This window comes from Phascolarctos cinereus, unplaced genomic scaffold (assembly GCF_003287225.1).
Source record: "Phascolarctos cinereus isolate Bilbo 61053 unplaced genomic scaffold, phaCin_HiC Scaffold_3;HRSCAF=262, whole genome shotgun sequence".
NCBI lineage: Eukaryota > Metazoa > Chordata > Mammalia > Diprotodontia > Phascolarctidae > Phascolarctos > Phascolarctos cinereus.
In genome coordinates, this window is record NW_027555736.1 from 51,167,840 (window position 1) to 51,188,780 (window position 20,941).

The 20,941-nt window shown below is 40.4% G+C and overlaps 1 protein-coding gene across 6 annotated transcripts; it reads left to right on the plus strand.

Moving 5' to 3' along the window:
* The first annotated feature begins 1 nt into the window (after position 1).
* On the plus strand, positions 2-20,151 carry ANAPC16 (anaphase promoting complex subunit 16). 6 transcript variants are annotated; one of them, XM_078150832.1, is made up of 6 exons: positions 35-93; positions 4,304-4,351; positions 11,527-11,675; positions 12,123-12,206; positions 17,751-17,825; positions 18,923-20,151. In XM_078150832.1, the coding sequence occupies exons 3-6, from the start codon at positions 11,534-11,536 to the stop codon at positions 19,036-19,038; spliced, it is 417 nt and encodes a 138-aa protein (XP_078006958.1). In that variant the 5' UTR covers positions 35-93; positions 4,304-4,351; positions 11,527-11,533; the 3' UTR covers positions 19,039-20,151. The 6 variants fall into 6 exon arrangements, with proteins under 6 accessions (XP_020835812.1, XP_078006958.1, XP_020835807.1 ...); XM_020980148.1 differs by lacking the exon at positions 35-93 and adding an exon at positions 100-341; XM_020980153.2 differs by lacking the exon at positions 4,304-4,351 and having other exon boundaries at positions 2-93.
* Positions 20,152-20,941: the final 790 nt, after the last annotated feature.

Genomic DNA, 20,941 nt, shown 5'->3' on the forward strand with positions numbered 1-20,941 from the left:
TGCGCAGACGCACGCAGACGCACGTCTCTGTCGTCACTGCCGCCCGCGGCTCCCGGGGGAGGGGCCGGAGCAGCCGAAAGGCCCGTGGCTGAGGTGAGTGACTTGGCTAATGGAAGCGTGCTCGGGAGCTTGAGCGAGGAGGGACGATGGGAAGGGGGGAAGGAGGGACGAGGATCCCGGGAGCTTTAGCCGTCAAGACGGAAACGAGGGCGAAGTGGAAGCGGCCTGGGTTGAGAAGAAGAAGCCCGTCCCAGCAGCGGGCGTGTTGAGGGAAATTATTTTCAGGTCGTGCTGCTCCTGTTACGCATGCGGAGTCAGAGCCTCTCTGCCTCGCCGCCTCCGTAAGTTTGCGCGTGCGCGATGTGATCCCTCTATCCTGCCCCAGGAGAATCAAGGAGAGCCAGGATAGAATGGAGTTTGGCTTGGCTTGACTTAGCTCGGCGTGGCGTGGCGTAGCGTGGCTTGATACCACCCTAAATTCCAGTCCCTTAAGGAGGACCCTGTAGCTAGAATCTTACCCCACTGCCACCCATTCACCCCCCAATAGTCGTATCTACTCTGCACCAGGGGAAGGAACACACTTACTGCGGTGGTTCTTAGAAATGCATTCCTAATTGCTGAACGATAACTTGCCTTTGGCCCTGACTTGCATAGTCTTTGCATGGGGCGTTGGCCCCGCTTGCATGGTCTTTGTCCATTAAAGTCAAAATGGTTTGAGTCCTTTAAAAAGACATCACTTTGTAAACTCCATTAAGAGTAGGTCCCTTCAGGCTTACAATCTGTGACTTAGTGTCCTATTCTGAGGTCAGAGCCCTAGGATTTTTCTGTGGTATCTCTACAGCAAATATATCCTTTATTCTTTCTTCCCATGGCTGCAGTCTTAGTATAGGCTATCCATCATTATTAGTCATGAAAAAAAAAAACTCTAGCCAGTCTCCTCCCTCACCTTATGCTGCCCCCCTCCCCCATACATCCTACATCTGGCAGACAACCTCCTATACACTACACTTGTTACTCCTCAGCTCACAACTCTTACGTGGTTATCCATTACTTATCCATGGAAGTTCAGACTCTCTAATCTGGCACTGCCCTGTCTTATTTTCCTCTAACTGCTTCCTTATCAGCTTCATATTTTCCCCACCTCCCTGCCATAAGTCATGTTGTTCTTTGTGTCTTTGCCCACCCCTTCGCTTGTTCAACAAATTCAGCTAAACAAACATGAAAACGGTGTGCTAGGCTTGGGGCATACAAAAGAAAAACAAAACAAGGGGCAGCTAGGTGGCACAGTGGATAGAGCACAGGCTCAGGAGGACCTGAGTTCAAATCCGGCCTCAGACACATAACACTTACTAGCTATGTGACCCTGGGCAAGTCACTTAACCCCATTGCCTAGCCAAAGGAAAAAAAAAGAAAAACAAAACAGCCCCTGCCTTGGAGGAGTTTATGGTCTGCTGGGAGAGGGGAGGAATGTGACATTTACACAAATAAGGAAAGAACAAAATGTCCAGAGGGAAGGAGAACCAGCAACTGCAAGAATCATGAAAGGCCTTCAGTATCTTATTGTCCACTGGTTTCTCATCTGCTGCCTACAAATACACCGGTATCTGCCTCACTTAACCCACCTATTTCCTATAGCTGTAATCCCATGTCTCTCCTCCTTACTGTGGTTACACTGCTTGAGAAGGCTGGTCTGTGATTGATTGCCTTCACTTCTATTCCTCCCATTCTTTTCTTTGTGGTTTGGCTTCTGATCTCATCATTCAACTGAAACTGTTCTCTCCAAAATTACCAATAATCTCTTAATTGCCCATTTAATGGCCTCAATCCTCATCTGTCTTTCTTCCCTCTCTGCAGCCTTTAATGGTGTTGATCCCCCTCTTTTCCTTGATACTCTCTTCTCTAGGTTTTTGTGATGCTGCCCTCTCCTGGTTCTCCTATCTCTCTGACCACTCCTCAGTCTCCTTTCCTGGATTTTCATCCTGGTCACACCCACTAGCTCTGTCCTGGGCCCTTTTCTCTTCTTTCTCTGTACTACTCAGGTTGGTGATCTCATGAGTTTTATGCTGATAATTCCCAGATCTACCGTCCAGTCCATCTGGTAGACATTTTATGTCCAAAATGGAACTTAATATCTTTCTCCTCAAGCCCTCCCCTCTTCCTAAATTTCCTATTAACTGTTAAGAACACCACCATCCAAGTCACCCAGGCTCATCACCTAGGGAGTCCTCATCAAGTACTCCTCACTCTCTCTCACTGCCTATATCCAATCTCTTGCCAGGTCTGTTGATTGTACATTTGTAGCATCTCTCAAATATTTCTCTTTTCTCTTCTGAGAAAAGTTACTAGTGCAGTTACTCATCACCTTGAATCTGAATTATTATAATAGCTGCTGGTGAGTCTGCCTGCCTCCAGTTTTTCCCCACTCCAGTAAGTCTTCCATTCAGCCACCAAAGTGATTTTCCTAAAGCACAGGTCTGACCATGTCACTCCCCACCCCCACCCTCCCTGCCAACTCCAACTGGATAAAATCTAGTGGCTCTCTGTTGCCTCCAAGATGAAATACAAAGTCCAGTGGCATTTAAAACCCTCCAGAAGCTACTCTGTCCTGCCCCCAAATACAGTTTTCTTATACCTTATACACCAACAGAAATAACATATAACCTCCATCCAGTTACACTGGCTTCGTAGCTGCTCATTGAACAAGACATTTCATTTCCCAACTCCAGTCATTTTCTCTGGCTGTCCCCCATTCTGGTAACACTCCCCTTCTAGATGTCTGCCTCCTGGCTTCCTTCAAATTTTAATTAAAATACCATCTTCTACAGGAAGCCTTTCCTAATTCGTGCTATTTCTAGTGCCTTCCCTCCCTAAATTATTTCCTATTTATCTTGTACATTGCTTATTTGTACAAATTTGTGGTCTGTGGCCTCCCTGGTTAAATTGCAAGTGACTTGAGAGCAGCAAGTTTCTTCTGCCTTTCTTTGTATCTCCAGACCTTAGCACAGTGCCTTGACATATAGAAAGCACTTAATAAATGCTTGTTGTTGACAGACTTACATGAAGTGAACACTAACCAGAGGTTCCCAAACTTATTTGGCCTACCATTCCCTTCACCCCCCAGGGGGCAGTATCACCCACTTTGGGAACTAAGCTGTGCTCTGAAGGAAGCTAGGAATTCTAAGAGGCTGAGTGGAGTGAGATGCAGATAGGGGACCAGTTGTCTAGAGGCAGGAGATGGCACATATCTACAGGGAAATCACAGATAGACTTATTTGACTACTGAATTTCTATGCATCCTTTAAAGCCCTATTCAATTACTGTCTTTTCTTAATCACTGTCTTTCTTAATCTCTCTACTGCCTTTAATAATATTGACTACCCTTTCTTCCTGGATCCTCTCCTGTCTTTAGGATTTTTGACATTCTTTTATTATCCTCCTCTCTGAGCAGACCTCATTTTCCTTTGCTGAATCATCATCCATACATTAGCCTCAACTATGAATGTACCCTAAGGCCCACTTTTTTTTTTAAGTGAGGCAATTGGAGTTAAGTGACTTGCCCAGGGTCCCACAGCTAGTAAGTGTCAAGTGTTTGGTCTGAGGCTAGATTTGAACTCAGGTCCTCCTGACTTCAGGCCGGTGCTCTATCCACTGCGCCACCTAGCTGACCGGCTAAAGCTCTTTCCCAGGATTCTTTCTCTTCTGTCTCTGTACTTTCTTACTTGATCGCCTTATCGGATTTCTCCCAGATCCATAGATCTTGCCGTAGTCTCACTCCTGAGCACCACATTTCAAACTGGATGCCTTGTGGGCAGGGTGGTAGAGAGTCCTTAGTGCAGCATAGATTCTGGGACTAGAGTGAGCTCCCAGGATGAAGAGGTTTCTGGAGTTCGGTAGAGAAAGTCTGGCAGTTCAAGAAGAATAAATGTTTCCCTGTAAGTGTGCTGAAAGTATGTGAAGGGGGTGGCCCTTGAGACTCTCAGTAGGGGGGAAAAATAAGACAACAGTGAAAATTTGTTCCATGTGGTGATTCACATAAGATTCACAACAAAGTAACCAGGTAAAATTAGCAGTTATATAGAACCAAATTTCAATATGTTTCTGAGAAGTATTTCAGCTAGAATTGAACTGTTCTCTAGTGCTTAGCACATTGCCTGTTCATAATACAGGGCTTCCTAATTTGGAGGGAGAGGGGATAAAAGATCATTTTGGCAGTCTAGTGAAGCCTACAGACCCTTTCTCAGGATGATGATGTTTCCAATTTATTATTTATTTATTTTTGGTGGGTTTGGTTTTTTTTTCTTAGATTTTCAGTTCCAAATTCTCTCCCACTCCTCCCCTATCCATTAAGAAGGTAAGCAATATGATTTCAATTAATTATGCCTGTGAGATCATGGAAAATATTTACACATTAGCCATATCAACAAAAAAAAAATAAAGCAAGAACATTATGCTTCAGTTTGCACTCGGAAGCCAGCAGTTCTCTCTCTGGAGGTAGATAGCATTTTTTCATCATAAGTCCCTTGGAATTTTCTTTGATCACTGTATTAATCAGAATAGCCAAGTCTTTCACAGTTAATCATTACTGCGATATTGCTGTTACTGTGCACAATAATCTGCCAGTTCTTCTCACTTCACTTAGCATCAGTTCACATAGGTCTTACCATGTTTTTCTGAAACAACCCCTCTCATCATTTCTTATAGTACTGGATCACAATCATATGCTACAACTCATTCAGTCATTCCCCAGTTGATAAGCATCTTCTCAGTTTCCAATTCATTGACAACACAAAAAGAGCTACTATAAATGTTTTTGTACATATGGGTCCTTTTCCTTTTTCTTTGCTCTCTTTGGGATACAGACCTAGTAGAGTATTGCTGCGCCAAAGGGTATGCAGTTTTGCAGCCCTTTGGGCATAGTTCCAAATTGTTCTCCAAAGTGGTTGGACCAGTTCACAGTTTTACCAAGAGTTTATTAGTGTACCTATTTTTCTTCATCTCTTTCAGCATTTGTCATTTCTGATAGGTGTAGGGTGGAACCTCAGAATTTTAATTTGCACTTCTGTAATCACTGGTGTTTTAGAGCATTTTTCCATATGAGTATAGATAGCTTTGATTTCTTCTTCTGAAAACTTCCTGTTCATATCCTTTGACCATTTATCATTTGGGGAAAGCTCTTATTTTAGTCTCGTGATGGAAAATGCTGTCCACATCCAGAGAAAGAACTATGGAGTTTGAAGCAGATCGAAGCATACTATTTGCTCTTTTTTTTCCCTTCTGTTTTGTTTTGTTTCTTTTTTGTGGTTCCACATTATGACTAATGTGAAAATATGTTTAATAGGAATGTACATGTAGAGCTTACATCAGATTTCATGCTGTCTTGGGAAGGGGGGGGAGAAAATTTAAAACTCAAAAGCTTTTGGAGTGATTGTTCAAAATTAAAAATAAAGAAAAAAAGAAAAGCTCTTATTTTTATAAATTTGACTCAGTTCTCTATATATTTGAGAAATTAGGCCTTTATCAGAGAAATTTGCTGTTAAAGTTTTTGATATTACTTCGTTGTCTATGGTACCTTCTAACAAAATGAAGTTTCCTTGATTATCTCTTTTAGTTAGGTCTGTTTTTGGCTTTTATTTTGTCTGAGATCATGATTGCTACCCTTGTCCTTTTGACTTCAGCTGAAGCATAATAAATTCTGCTCCAACCCTTTATTTTCACTCTGTGTGTATCTTTCTGTTTCAAGTGTGTCTCTTGTAAACACCATATTGTTGAGTTCTGATTTCTAATCCATACTGCTGTCTGCTTTTTTTTTTGTGAGCTCATCCCATTCACATTCACGGTTATGATTGCTGTGTATTTCCGTATCCTGTTTTCTTCAGTTTATCCTTTTCTCTCTCTTTTTATCCTGTCCCTCTTCAAAAGTTTGTTTTGCTTCTGACCGCTAACTCCCTTAATCTGCCCTCCCTTTTATCCCTTTTTCCCTGTTGGGTAAGAAATTTCTATGCCTAATTGAAAGAGAGAGAGAGAGAGAGTGTGTGTGTGTGTGTGTGTGTGTGTGTGTGTGTGTGTGTGTGTGTGTGTGTATTCTGATGAGCATTGCCTGTCACCACCACCCCCATTGCCTCTCCACCATAAAGGCTGTTTACAATCTCTTTTATGTGTGAAAATTTTCCCCATTCTGTTCTCCCTTCCCCTTTTCTCAGTGCATCCCTTTTTCTCACCCCTTCTTTTCTTTCTTTTTTTTTTGAGATGATGCTAGGTTGATATCTTATACCCATGCCCTCTGTCTATGTAAACTCCTTTTAACTGCCTCGATAATGATAAAGTTCTTTAGTTACATGTATCATCTTCCCAGATAGGAATGTAAGCAGTTGAACTTTATTGAGTCCCTTATGATTACCTTTTTATGCTTCTCGTGAGTCTTGTGTTTGAATGTCAGATTTTTTGTTTAGCACTGGTCTTTGCCTGTGGAATGCTTGAAAGTCCTTGTTTCATTGAATGCCCATTTTTTCCTGAAGTATTATACCCAGCTGGGTAGATGATTCTTGGCTGTAGTCCTAGCTCGTTTGCCTTCCAGAATATCATATTCCAAGCCCTCCTATCCTTTAATGTAGAAGCTGCTAAATCTTAGGTGAGACTGACTGTGGCTCCACAATGTTTGAATTGTTTCTTTCTGGCTGGGATTTCACTGTAATATTCCTGGGAGTTTTCCTTTTGGGATCTCTTTTAGGTAGTAATCACTGGATTCTTTCAGTTTGTTTCACCCTTTTGTTCCAAATATCAGGGCAGTTTTCCGTTATGATGTCTAGGTTCTTTGTTTTATCATGGCTTTCAGGTGTCCAATTAATTTTTAAATTACCTCTCAATCTCTTTTCCAAGTTAGTCACTTTTCCAATGAGATATTTCACATTTATTTTTTCATTCTTTTGACTTTGTTTTATTGTTTCTTGATGTCTCACAGAGTCATCAACTTTCACTTTCCCAATTCTAATTTTTAAGGAATTCTTTCCTTCTGTTAGCTTTATATCTTTTTTTGTTTGGCCTGTTCTACTTTTTAAGGAGTTCTTTTCTTCAGTATTTTTTTGTGACTGTTTTACCAATCTGTTAGTTCTCTTTTCATGTTTTTCTTGTATCACTCATTTCTTTTCCCACTTTTTATTCTACCACTCATCTCTTTCTTTAACTCTTCCAGGAATTCTTGTTGGGCTTAGGTCCAATTAGCATTTTTCTATGAAGCTTTGGTTGTAGCTGTTTTCACATTAATGGCTCCTTAGTTTATGTCTTGGTCTTCCCTGCCACTGAAGTAGTTTGGGGTTTTTGTTGTTTGTTGTTTTGGGTTGGTTGTTTTTTTTAATGGTCAAGTTGTTATTGTTTGCTTGTTTTTCCAGCCTGTTTCTTGACTTTGAACTTTATATTAAAGTTAGGCTCTGCTCACCTGAGTATGGGGAGCTTAAGGCCTTTTCACGCAGCTGTTTTCAATGCTTTTAAGGTTGTGTGATCCAGGCAGAGGTATGCTCATTGATCTTGTGGTGTGCCCTTTGGTATTTACCCAGGAAGGGTCCCTGCTGCCCTGCGGTCACAAGCACTAGTGTTCTTCTTTGCTTTGGAACTGTGACCAGGGCCCTGCTCCCTTGTGACAGCTCACTAGTGCTCCACCCTGAAACTGTGACCCAGAACTTCATGTAGTCAAGCTTCTTGCAGAAGGTCGTATTTTGGGGCAGCCAGGTGGCTCAATAGATGGAGTATCAGTCCTGGAGTCAGGAGGACCTGAGTTCAAATTAGGCCTCATACAGTTGACACTAGCTGTGTGACCCTGGGCAAGTCACTTAACCCCAACTGCCTTGGTGTGGCCTGCCCCTCTTCCTCCCTCCCCCAAAAAAGGCAGGGTAATATTTGGGTAGTATTTTAATGGAGACTTGAAGGAAGCCAGGAGGACAAGGCATAAAGGGAGAACATTCCTAAGCATGGAGGAGACAGCTAGTGAAAATGCATGAGATTGAGTATCTTTTGTGAGGAACAGTAAGGAAACCAAAGTCAGTGCATCATAGAGTATGAAGAGGGAAGTTAAATGTAAGAAGACTGGAAAGGGGGGAAGGAGCCAAAAGCCAAACCAGATTTCATATTTGATCCTGTAGTCAATAAAGAGCCTTTGGAATTTACTGAATAGAGGAGTGACATGGTCGGACCTGTGCTTTGGGAAGATCTGTTGGACCCCAAAAAGGGGTCACAAACAGCCAGACTTGACTGAAATGACTAAACAACAAAGGGGCAAGGGGAAAGCAGACACGTTAACAAATGCTGTGGTGGTGAAGCTGGGAGTTGGTCTGGCCACTCTGGAAAGCAATTTGGTATTATGCTCAAAAAGCTATTAAACTTCGTGTACTCTTTACTACTAGCTCTATACTCCCAAAGAGATCAGAGAAAGGAAAAGGACAGGACCCATATATGCAAAAATATTAAGAGCAGCTTTCCCTTTTTTTTTTCTTTTCAGTGAAAACATTGGAGATTTAGGGGGTGAACAGCAATTGGGGAATTGCTGAACAAGTTATGGTATGGGAGTGTAATGGGATACTATCATGCTGTAAGAAATGATTAAGGGAATGATTTCAGAGAAACTTGGGAGACTTTTGTGAACTGATAAAGAGTGAAGTCAGCGGGAGCAGGAGAACAGTTTTTATTGTTTTCAATACAATATTACAAAGACAGATAACTTTGAAAGACTTAGGAACTCTGTAATCAAGGCACTGCCCAATCACCATTGTGGAGGACTCAGGAAGAAGCATATGCAGTACACTTCCATCTAGAAATATGATGGGCTCAGGAGCGCAGATTGAGACAAAGTTTTTTGCTCAATCTGTGTATAATGTGTTTTATTTTTTATTCTTTTTCTATTGGGGAGGGAGAGTCGATGGAAGGAAGAAAAGGCATGTTTTCAGTAATTAAAAAATAAGTTTAAGTTTAAAAAATGAAGGAGTTAAACTACATTATCTTTAAGGTCCCTTTTGTCTCCAAAATACTATGATTTATATGAAATATGAGAATTATTAAATCCACTTCTCATTAAATTTCTCTTCTAATATAAATAATAGCATTCAAAAAGACTCTTATTATTAAAGGGCTAGCATTTGCTTAAATGAATGCCCCTCTTTTTAGGAACGCACACAGGGCCTGTTTGTCATTTGAATTGGATGATGGTAGGACTGTCTCTCATTTCTAAATACACTGGATGAAAGGGAATCCCTTTTGATGATATTCAGGTAAAAATTCACTGGCATAGCTTTAGAAGTTAGATACATAGCAGTCTTTTGGGTGTCCTGATCTGCAAGTGGAAAGCTCTTTTTTTTTTGCCTTTGGAGAATAAAGTATTCACCTGGATGAATCAAAAAAAGGTTAGACAAAGTATTTGAAATTTTTGTGAGCTTTATACAAAAATATTTTCTATGTAGTGGGTGTGGTTGTGGAACAGTAGAGGAATAAGGGCTGTGATTTCTTCGGGGGGGGGGGATGTGGTTCTCCTATTTGTAGGTATTATCCAAGCTAATATCAAGACCCATTACAGATTTAGGCTTGGTCCATTGAGGCTCGGTGTTAGGACACTAGCATTCAAAAAATATCGTGAAGTCCCCTTTTGATCCAGTAACTTTTTACCAACCCAGCTTTTGTGCATTGTAGCTAAGATTTTTGCTATAAATTTTATGTATCATCATAATCATCGTTTTCACCACCCGTCATTAATCATCCTGCTCATTATCACTATCAGCATCACTGAGAAGGTGGCAGTGATGTTGTAGAAAGAGAGTTACAGGGAAAGACCTGGGTTCTAATTCCAGTTTGTCTACTGACTACCTTGTTGACATTTCATTTCCACTTTCTGGGCCTGAGTTTCACACTTACCCCTTCTTCCCCTCTAATCTGTAAAAGAAGAAGATTAGACTAAATGACCAGAACCTGTTGGTCCTATAGTGGATAAAGCAATGAGTCTGGAGTCAGGAAGACCTGAGTTCAAATGCTACCTCAGACACTTAACTATGTGACCGTGAGCAAGTCTTCTTAACCTCTGTTTCAGTTTCCTCAACTGTAAATTAGAGATAGTAATCATACCTACTTTGCTGGGTTGTTGTAAAAATCAAATGAGATTATGTGTAAAAAGCACTTAGCACAGTGCTTGGCACTGTGCACACAGAAGTACTGTATAAATACTTATTTCCTTCCCTTCCTTTTTAATGTTCCTTGCAACTCTAAAACCTATGATCATATGATTTTTCTTTTTATGACTGATTGTGATCAACTTAGTGGGAAGTAAGAAAGGATTTTGATGTAGGATATAGTAAGATTAATTTCATTGAGACACACTTTTAATGGGCCCTCAGCTATACCAGTTTCTATACTGCCTATAGACCTGTAACGTGTGTCAGTATCACTTGCACATGTAAACCAGAAACCAGGCTCCTTGTTTTGGACTGCCTTTAAATTGTCTTCAGAGAAGTGAGGAAGCAGAGTGGTGTTTCAGAAGTGGTTTTTGTTTTTTTTCTTCTTCTTCATGTGGAACACCGGAAAATAGTCTTTTTCAGAAAATGGACACACTTTAAAGAGAACCTTTTCTCCGGGTTTATTTAGATTAAACGTATTCAATTCTGGACAGCAAACATTTAAGTACCAACTATGTGCAAGGTACTATGCAAGCGAATCTAGCCAAAAAAACAAACCAACCTTAATATATTCCAGTAATGACTAGTAGATTTGTTCAGTAGAAATTTCTCTGTTAAGATTGGGAGGCCTTGTTTTTCTGGCACTGAATCCAACATGGATAGTAAACATTCACAGGCTATTATTGTATTGATAGATTTTAGTGACCTTTAAATGAGGAGTATTTTTAGTTTGGAGACGCCACCAGGTGATGACTTTGAGTACTACATCTGCTTTAAAGGTATGCGGAGTTCTAAAAATGAAAAGGCAAATAACTTGTGTTTTGGATTGATTACTTCACCCCAGGAATGGAACCCAGTGTTCACCTAGAAGTCTGGAGATTTACTTGGAAACTCTTACAAGTGTTTTGGTTTTGGCATGGAATGATAAGTGTGTATCCAGAACAAATTGTTCTTTCTGGCAGACTTGCTTTCTCAGTGACATAGTTTGGTTTCTTCTCCAGTCACATTGTTACATCAGCCTTGCCTGCTTGGCACCTGGGTCATCACCTATAAATTGTTTACACCTTCTGTCCTGAGCGTCCTTTTAACATCAATAATGATGCTTTTTGGCAGGTGGGAAGTATGGGGGGGGTTGTGTTTTTCGGTGGTGGTGGTTTGTTGTTTTTGTTATTGTTAAGAAAGTCAACTACCAGCAAATTTATATTCACTTCCAAACTAGAGTCAGGATTTCACCCAGGACATAAGGAATGGGGAAGGCTATGAGAGATCTGACTGCTGCCCAGAACTGAGTTCAGTCTTCTCTGGTTCTGTGTTCCATAAACTTACCGACTGCTGTTTGTTGTTGTTGTTGTTGTTGTTTTTCCTTTCTCTCATTGACTAGAAAGAAAATGGCTGCCTCTTCATCTTCCTCCTCAGCTGGAGGGGTCAGCGGAAGTTCTGTAACTGGACCTGGCTTTAGTGTCTCAGACCTTGCCCCACCACGGAAAGCCCTTTTCACCTACCCCAAAGGAGCTGGAGAAATGTTAGAAGGTGATCATACTCTGCTTTTTGCTGAATAATTGGATTCCAGTCTATAATTAATGTTGATAAAGTGGTAAATGATCTGTTAAAAGGAATGTAGAGAGACGTATACCAGCCTCAGAACAAACTATCCGCTTTTTCAGGTTCCCTGTTTCACCCCTAACATCCAGGGAACATCTGTCCCAGAGCATGAAAACTCTTTGACCTCTGGTTAGCAAGTTGGATGATTTTTTAGCTTACCAAACTAAAGAAAAATAAACCCCATTACCTAGAAAGTGAAAATAATCTTAATATAGACTTAACTCTCTCTATATATATACATATATATAAACTTAATTTTAAAATAGACTTAAGTGTAAAGTTGGCAATACTAACCCCACTGCCAGGGCATGTGCTTTGAGTTTCTCCAGTGGTAGAGATGGATTTGCATTGAACCATCCTCACTCTCTCATTCAGACCTCCTTGTGACCAACAACAGACATTTGCAAAACAGCTGGCCAAGGTTAGGGATGCAGTCTGTGGCCATGGAAAAGAGCAAAGGTAACTGGACATATGGGAAAACCAACCCTGGACCTCAGCCTCTTCAGCATAATACAGTAACCAACTGAGCTAATCCCTTGGGGGTATGGGAACCCTTCGGATCACCACTAATCTCTTTCTTGATTAGCCCTTTATCTCTTTATTTCTAGTGTCACCGGTGAACCTGGGCCCTCAGTAGAGCCTTGGCAGGGTTAGGATGTACGAGAGGCAGGCTTTGTAGTCTGTAAAAAGAGGGCTTGACTTGGAATCAGAAGACATCAATTCCCTTTCTGATTCTGCTACTTAATATCTGTGCAGCTAGTCAATTTACCTTTCTTGTCACATTCTCCCCATCTGTAAAATGGGGATAATTGTACTTGGCCCTTAGCTATATCACACAGTTAGTATGAGAAAAATACTTTGTAAATGTTAAAGCACAATGTAAACAAATATGAAGGGTTTTTATTTGGCTCGAAGTTGTTCTCTCCCTTCCCTACCCCTCCCCAAAGCAGTTCATCTTACTTTTGGGTATTACAGTCTTCAGTATTCACATTTATAAATTTATCTGGAAATTTCTGTTTGCTTACACACATGAGAAAGGTGAAATCTGCCGCTTGAGGAATCTGCTTGTGGAATCAGTGCTTTTAACCTGGGGAAGCAGAGAGGTAATTTGTGAAAGAAAAATGCAGGAGGGTTAACTATGAAGCCCGTGAAGACTTCTAGACTTGGTTTGTATTATTAATACAGTGGATAACTTAGCAGTATAGTCAAGTGAACAAACATTTATTAAGCTCCTATTATGTGCCAGGCACTGCTGAGTTCTGAAAATACAAAGAATGGCAAAAACACAGTACCTGCTTTCAAAGACAGTCTAATGCAGGGGAGACAACATGCAAAAACAATTTACAGACAGGACATATTCAGGATAATGAACTGAGGGAAGGTACTAGAATTAGGAGGATTAGGGAAAGTAGAAGGTGGGGCTTTAGCTGGAACCTCCAGAGGGGGAGACATAGTTGAGGAAGGAGAAAATTTCAGGCATGAGGAACAGCCAGTGAAAATGCCCAGGGTGAGGAGATGGAGACTAGCCACGAGGCTGGTTCTCAAGAGTGTGGATGGGGGTAGTAAGCCTGGAAAGTGGGAAGGAGCCAGGTTATGAAGGTCTCTAAATGTCAGACAGAGCAGTTTATATTTGTCCTGGAGTGTAATTAATAACAGTTCTGACGTGGGCTTCTGTCCTCCTAATCTTATAGAAATCTGAAGCTAGGAACAGTGCTGAGTAGTAGGATGCATGTGTTAGCATCATTGACCCTGTAGGCTGCTTGTCGCTAGTGTTCTGTTTGTTAAACACAGAACCCATATGGTAGGATGAGTTATATGGAATGGAGTAATTTGGCCTCAAACCAGATTAAAAAGTTAATTGCTTGGTAGTTTCCACATAGGCCTAAGAGACTCCATTTAGACTTAGAAATAAGTTGAATTGGCAGCATTTTATTCTAGCTACAGAAGAGGAAAAAAACCCTCTACTTTTAATATAGACAATATCTCCATGTCCTTAAGATCATTAGCATCACTTTTCAGTGTATACCAGATTACCCTTAAATATTAGCAAGAAGAAAGAAAGCCCTCTGAGTTGAGTCTAAACGTTGATGCTTTTCTAAGTTATGGTTTCATCAGTTCCTCTCCCATCCCATTACACTTTATGAAAAGGTGTGGTTGTTTTCTAATATAAATTTGTGAGTCTCAAAATTTAAGTAAACTAACTCCAGTAAGTTTCCATTCAGTGTATTACTAGTGCATTTTCTTAGTTGTAAAACTTCACCACAATCTGGAAAATGTTACTAAACGTTTTAGAGAGCAAGCTGTCAGAAATAATTTGAAGATGGTTACTCCCTAACCATTTTTGCCAGTTTGAGCACCTTAAGCACAAATGTTAGAGGAATTATGGGAAACAGGCACATTAATGAACTTTTGGTGGAGCTGTGAATTAGCAGAACCCTTCTTGAAAGGAGTTTGGAACTGTGCCCAAATGTGAATGCGTAGTGTGTACATACCCTTTGACCTAGCAATACCACTACTAGACTGATACCCCAAAGACATCAAAGAAAGCTAAAACGGACCCACACGTACAAAAGTGTTCTTAGCAGCTCTTTTTTGTAGTGGCAAAGAACTGGAAACTCAGGGAATACCCATCATTTGGGAGAATTACTAAATAATTATGACATATTAATATAATGGAATACTATTATGTTGTAAAAATGATAGGGACAGTTTCAGAGAAACCCAGGAATGTTATGCAGAGTAAGTGAAGTGATCAGAAACAGAAGAACAGTTTACACCATAACAACATTATAAAGACTAACAACTTTGAAAGATTTAAGAACTCTGACTGCAAAGGACACTCAAATGAAACATGGCAACTCCCCTCCTGACAGGTGATAGACTCAGGCATTTTTTGGAAATGGATAATATGGGGATTTGTTTTGCTTAACTCTTTGTTAGAGTTTTGCTTTTCTGCTTTTCTCCTTTTCAGTGGTGATGGGGGGAGAACAGAAAATAATTTTTGTGAATTGAAAAAACAATTGAGAGCATTAGAATGAAGACAGCACCTATATTAATAGGAGCTAATAAGGACGCTCACTTTGTGAGAATCTCCTCCCATGTTTCTTTCATTTAGCTTTTAAAATAACTAAGTAAAATTCAGTCTTCATCTAGTCATCAATGGATTTTTTCTTTAATGTCATAGAATGTATGAATGAGATTTGTCTGCCTCTTGAATAAAAGTGGTCAAGGGCTGATGTCACAAGTATAGGTTAAAATCCCAATAGAGTCATACAGTGAATGGTTAGAAATTAGGACAGGCTTTGGGAATCTTCTCATCCAGCACCTTCATTTTGAAGATAAGGAAACAGGCCTGGGAGGGAAGTGATTTGGCCAAGCTCAACCGGTGACTTAGTGACAGAATGAGGACTAGAACCCAGATATCTTGATTCCACATTCAGTTTACCTTCCACAAAGCAACTGTGCCTTCCCAGGTTCCTTTGAAGTCTTTATCTTCCATAAGATAAACCAAATATCTTGCAGTTTGTTCTGTGAGAAAACTTCCTGCTAAGATACCCTTACCTGCTGTCTGACTTCTGAAGCCTCACATAAAGCGTACAGGTGTAGTCTCTCCAGTGCCCTAAACTCTTAATTCTTCCTGGCCCTTTTATATGGTGAGCTAGTAAGGAAGTACTTCCTAAAGCCCACAAGTGGCCGCTTTTTTATAACACTGTAGAACCTTGTATCATTGTTAGTCATTGTTTAACTTCCTATTACCAGATGGTACTCTTTTAAATCAGTTTATGAGCAATCTCTTAGAATTAGCTGAGGTTTTTCCCTATTTTATAGCCTTTCCTGTTCCCTTAAGAGAAAAACTAATTTACCTCTACTTGGTACGTTATATGGGAATTTGATTGCAATTTCTAAATCGAAGCTAGAGAATTATAGGCTTGCTCCTCTCTGGAGAAATTCCAGACTTAAGTTGATATAATCATTATATCTAATGGGATGTGGGGATGTAGTGATGGACTTTGTGGTTAATACTGAGTTGCAGATCTCAGCCAATCTGATTGATGCATCAGAGGATGAAGGGATAGCAGTGGTAGGAATAGAATTGCTATGCTGCTTTTTGGAGGATTGTTTTAACTTTTAAGTTCATTATCATAAAAGACCTATAAATAACTGCAGTACTTTATTCAAATAACCTGAGTAATTCAACAGAAATAAGAATAGGAGCTACTACCCTCTTTTTGGACCTGTATCCTGTGTATCCCTCTTGACTCAAGTGGGATTCTGATACATAGGACCAGGTCCTCCAGGACAGTCTCCCTGATTCCCGTTGCTTAGCTCTTTGTAAAATAAAACTTTTACAGATATAATTGGATAGTTTAAACAAGGGTGTGTGTAGGATAATAAATGCTAAATCATCATTTACACAGAGGAGCTAAAATAATAAATTTCACCATTAATGTCAGATAATCACTACAGTCCATCTGTGGTTTGAAGTATAGTTAATTTGCATCTCACATTTAGCATTTCTTGGGTTCAGTTAGTCAGAAGACTCTAATAGAAGTCTCTGTATCCCTAGCACTTCCCACATAGTAGGCACTTAATAAATGCTTGTTGATTCATTGTAGTTTATGAGTAGCCTGCATACAGTCAAAAGAATAGAACATTAGTGGTGTTTGAGTCAGTTTAACAAGCATGTATTGCCTTTTGTGTGCAGGGCACTGCTCAGTGCTGAGGATGAAATGAAAAGGGGGCTCAGTCTGTTGCACGGTATGCAGGGAAGAGGTTGCCTTTAACACACACACTTCATAATTTTCCAATTCAACAATTCTTTTACACTCTTCCATTGTGTAGTCAAACTATGTTATGTGCTGTATACTGATTTCTTTATTGTTACCTTGACTTATTTTAATAAGGTAAAAATGATATATGGAACAGTGAATTAGCCCCATCTCTTTGTCATGTAATACCAGGTTGATATAACAGCATAAGATTGATCTGTCATTGAGTTTGTGACCCAGGGATGCCATCATGATTGGCCATCTAATGAACCACACCTGAGACCCCCCACCCTCGCACACCTTAGGATTTTGCAATAAGACAGCTGTAGCAAATGCTTTCAGCTCTCCTGGGGAGGAAGGGGGTATCATATTCTACTTCATATATATATATATACATATATATATATACATACATACACAAACACAAACACACACACACACACACACACACACACACACACACACAATGTTTGGGTTGTATTCTTTGACAGCCCCTGCAAGGTAATAAGAAACACATGTTCATACCAGGTTCATAATCAATTTCCAAGTCCTACATCATAGCAGGGCCAGTTTCTGTGCTGACTTCATGACAGAGTCAGCCACCACATTGTGTGTTGTTTCTTGGGATTGGCGTGGGGCTAGTTTCAGAAATTGCACCATAACTCTTATCTCCATCAAAATTGTCATGATTTGGTTTGTTTGGAAAATCAAGGTCACAGTCTGCATTTAAAGGATAAAATTACCCAACAGTTGTTGTGATGGTCAGAGGGATGGATAGTAGTGTCATCTCAGAGATCAACAACAGCTGTTTTTTCAGCTTTATTTTTCTTAGAATGAAAAGAAATTGAACTTAAGATACGATCTCTGTGCTCTTTGTGTCTCACGAAGCTTTACAGGGCAATGGGATGGAGATATCTTGATGGTCCATTAGTCACTTCAATGCCCTTTAGAGCAAATCATATACAGAAAAGGTAAAATGAAAGAATCTATTCAACTGTGAGGGGAAGCGGTTGACCAGGGCATCAGGATAGGGTTATTTGCTTTTGCTTTTTTAAGAAATGTTTTTTAAGACTGACCAAAGGTGAAGAAATTGAAAAATGTAGAAGCTCCAGAAAGACATATAGAAATTAGCTCTGGAATAGAAAACCATGAACAGATCAGCATTTACTCAGTTTGTCAAGAACTGTAAAAGTCTTGGGGGGCAGATAAAAGTGTCTTCTTTTCCTGTTCACAGACGGCTCAGAGAGATTCCTTTGTGAGTCTGTTTTCAGCTATCAAGTGGCATCTACACTTAAACAGGTGAAACATGGTGAGTGTCGCATGCTTGACTGTGTGAGGGTAAATCGGCTGTGGGGGCCAGGGAGAACCCCAGAGGTCAGGCCACTCTGACACAAGTCGCCAAAAGCCAAGAATGCTATTTAAACGGATTTCTTCCATTACCAGTCAGCGAGGACATTCTGAGGTCTTGATCCAAACATAATGAATGCCCAAAGCTAAAGTTGAAGTAATCATATTTTCTTAGGGCCCTGGTGTAGTCTGTACCTTTGGGGGGTCTTTTGTTCCATTCGTTTCCATGCTCTTCCATCTGTGGAATACTGATTTAATTATCATAATATTGATTACCATTTACTGAGACCCTATGGTGTAGAAAGCCAGAGATGCTAGTCATTTAAGTCCTGGTCACTTCCTTTATGTTTCTGTATATAGATGGTTATTGATCTTTATCTGAGTGTCACATTACTCGCAGTAAACATCATCCTCATTATGATACTTCTCCCCCTACCTCTCATCCCCAGGCTGGTTCTCCACCAAGAGCATTAGATTTGGGCTCCCGGTACCTCTGACATTAGGCTTGTAGCATTCAAAGCAGTATGGGACAGGGAAAGGATTAGAAGGGTTCCTTTTCTAACAGATGGGCTATAAATGATGACTTTTGAAGAGAAAGCTCATCATTGTTGTTGCTGTCACATGTATGAATCTAATGTGTTATCATGGGTATACGTAGAGCCTGGGCCAGTTAGACTGGCTCCCTGACCCTCCCAGCCCGAGTTCTGAACATATTATGCCTCAAAGGGATGAAATAGGACTGATACATGAAAAAGAAATATGTGTTGTACCTTTCTAGGCCTTCTGACTTGTAGCATACTAACAAAATCGAAATTGGAGGAACAACTGGTGGTTCTGTTGTCATGAAAGTTGTTGTTTTGTTTGCTAGGAAGCATCGGTTGTACAAATTAAAACTTTGTAAGATGTCAAACCAGCACAAAGTAAAGCTGCTTTTTAATGACTAGAATAAGACTGCCTGAAAATTGTTTATTGATTTTATTAATGAGCATCTCCATGGCTGTTGAGTATTTAGTGTAAGATATATTGCCGTGCCACAGCTTACTCTTCAATTCCTTCCAGATCAGCAAGTTGCTCGGATGGAGAAGCTGGCTGGCTTGGTGGAAGAGCTCGAGGCAGATGAATGGCGGTACAAACCCATTGAACAGCTGCTGGGCTTTACCCCCTCCTCAGGCTGACAATGTTGGGATTACCTCTGGAGCACAAGCAGGGGCATGACTGGGGAGGGTCTTTTCTGCACAGCATCTGGGATCCAGGGAGTCAGAGCTGCATATGAAATGGTTTGCTCACATTCACACTTGGTGCCTCTGTAATAAACTACATTCCATGTAAGCTAGAATGCCTGTGGGGGGAAAAACCACTACAGCTTAACTAGGTTATCTGACAGGGGAGCATTTTTCTTCCCTAAGAACCCACTGGAGATTGGGTTAAGTGAGACAGTCAGTTTCAGAGAATTGGAAGGTTTCCATTTGGGGTTTGAGGGGTTTTTGGGAAACTTCACTTAACAAGCAGTGAATGTGCCCAAAGTGGTCCACTTGAGAAGAGTCCACCCAGTCAGTCATTCTGGGCCTAGAGCACCTCACCAAGTCATGGTCAAGATAAAGAGGTAGGAAAGATAGCAATTCCTTTTGAAGATGAATGGGATTATAATCAGGACAGGTCCAAATGAAGAACAGAAAAAAAAATGTTAGCTGTATTTTCTGTCATTAGATACCACAGCACTGTTGAGTCCAGCTTTGTGACATGACCTTGTTGACTGCATGCTGAATGCTTGGAAAGGGACTTGGCATTTTCATGTTGGCACAGTATAGAAGTGAAACAGCAGGAACCTTTTAAACCCAGAAATCCAGGGCCCTTCTCAGTGCTGGACTCAAGCTGTTCTGTGGCAAAGAAATCCTTTCAAAGAGCTTCAAATTGGTTTCTTTATCCTTTCAAAGTCTCAGGGATTTGCGAAGGGGGAGGTGGTTAAATTGCTTTGTTGTGAATAAGGAAACAAAACCATTTCTCATAAGCAAATGGTGGCATGTTTCACTTTGCATCAGATGGATTCACCAGAGCATGAATTAGTTTCTTCTCCATTGGTAAGGAAAGCCTGAAAATGAACAGCTAGTCCTTCTGCTATCCCTCCTGAGGTCCCAGAGTTGTAAACATCATTATTGGACCGTGTGCACATTTTGCCTTTTAGAAAACATCTTGGTCGTTTTGGGTTGGGCTATTTGTTTTGTTTTGTTTTTTAATGATTTCCAATTGACCTTCTTAGACCAGATTAATAAATAAGTAAAATCCTGGTACTGATTGTCTTTGATTTCATGAGTTCTGAATGCTTAACAGATATTACCTGGTGCTTGGTGTTACCCTGTTTAGTAAGTGTGTAGCTGAGGACTGTACAATTAGAGCCCTGCTCACGGTCACATAGCTCAGTCAGTAGAGGACCTTGGAATCTGACCACAAGTTGCTCTTTAACTCAAACCACAGTTCTAGCCATGAAACCAAACCAAAACTCACGAGTGCCAGACAGCAGACAAACCTGCCTCCATGTTTGGTTTTCTCAACTAAAAGTAAACAAGGTTCATATTTAGAAAGCAATTGAGTTTCTAAATAGATTTTACATGTTAACATCAAAACTTCTAATAACTACCAAGGAAAATTTTTCTAAGAGCTTAGCTAATTTTCTAAGAGACTGTAAACATTTTCAGTTTTTCCAATGAAAGTACTTCACATCTTTTCCCTTTTTATTTCGTTTGTAACTTTATACCAAGTTGCCAAATGAACTTACGCAGCCAGCGTCTTACGTATTTAGGCTTGATGTGATGATTTTTCTTTTTATCATAGAAACATAGAGTTAAGAAGGCCTGTAGAAGTTCCGGAGTCTGGCCTCTAGGGAGAGCATCTCTGATAGACAGCCATCCAACTTCTGCTAAATCATAGGAAGGTTGTGGCGCTTCCTGCGTGATAGCTTTCAGGAATCATTATTAGTGAAATGGCCAAAGGCCCGACACGATATCTGTAGGGTGGAATTCATACTGTTAACCCCAGGAAAAGCAGTTCAGATTCCCTAATGAAAAGAAATCAAGATCAAGA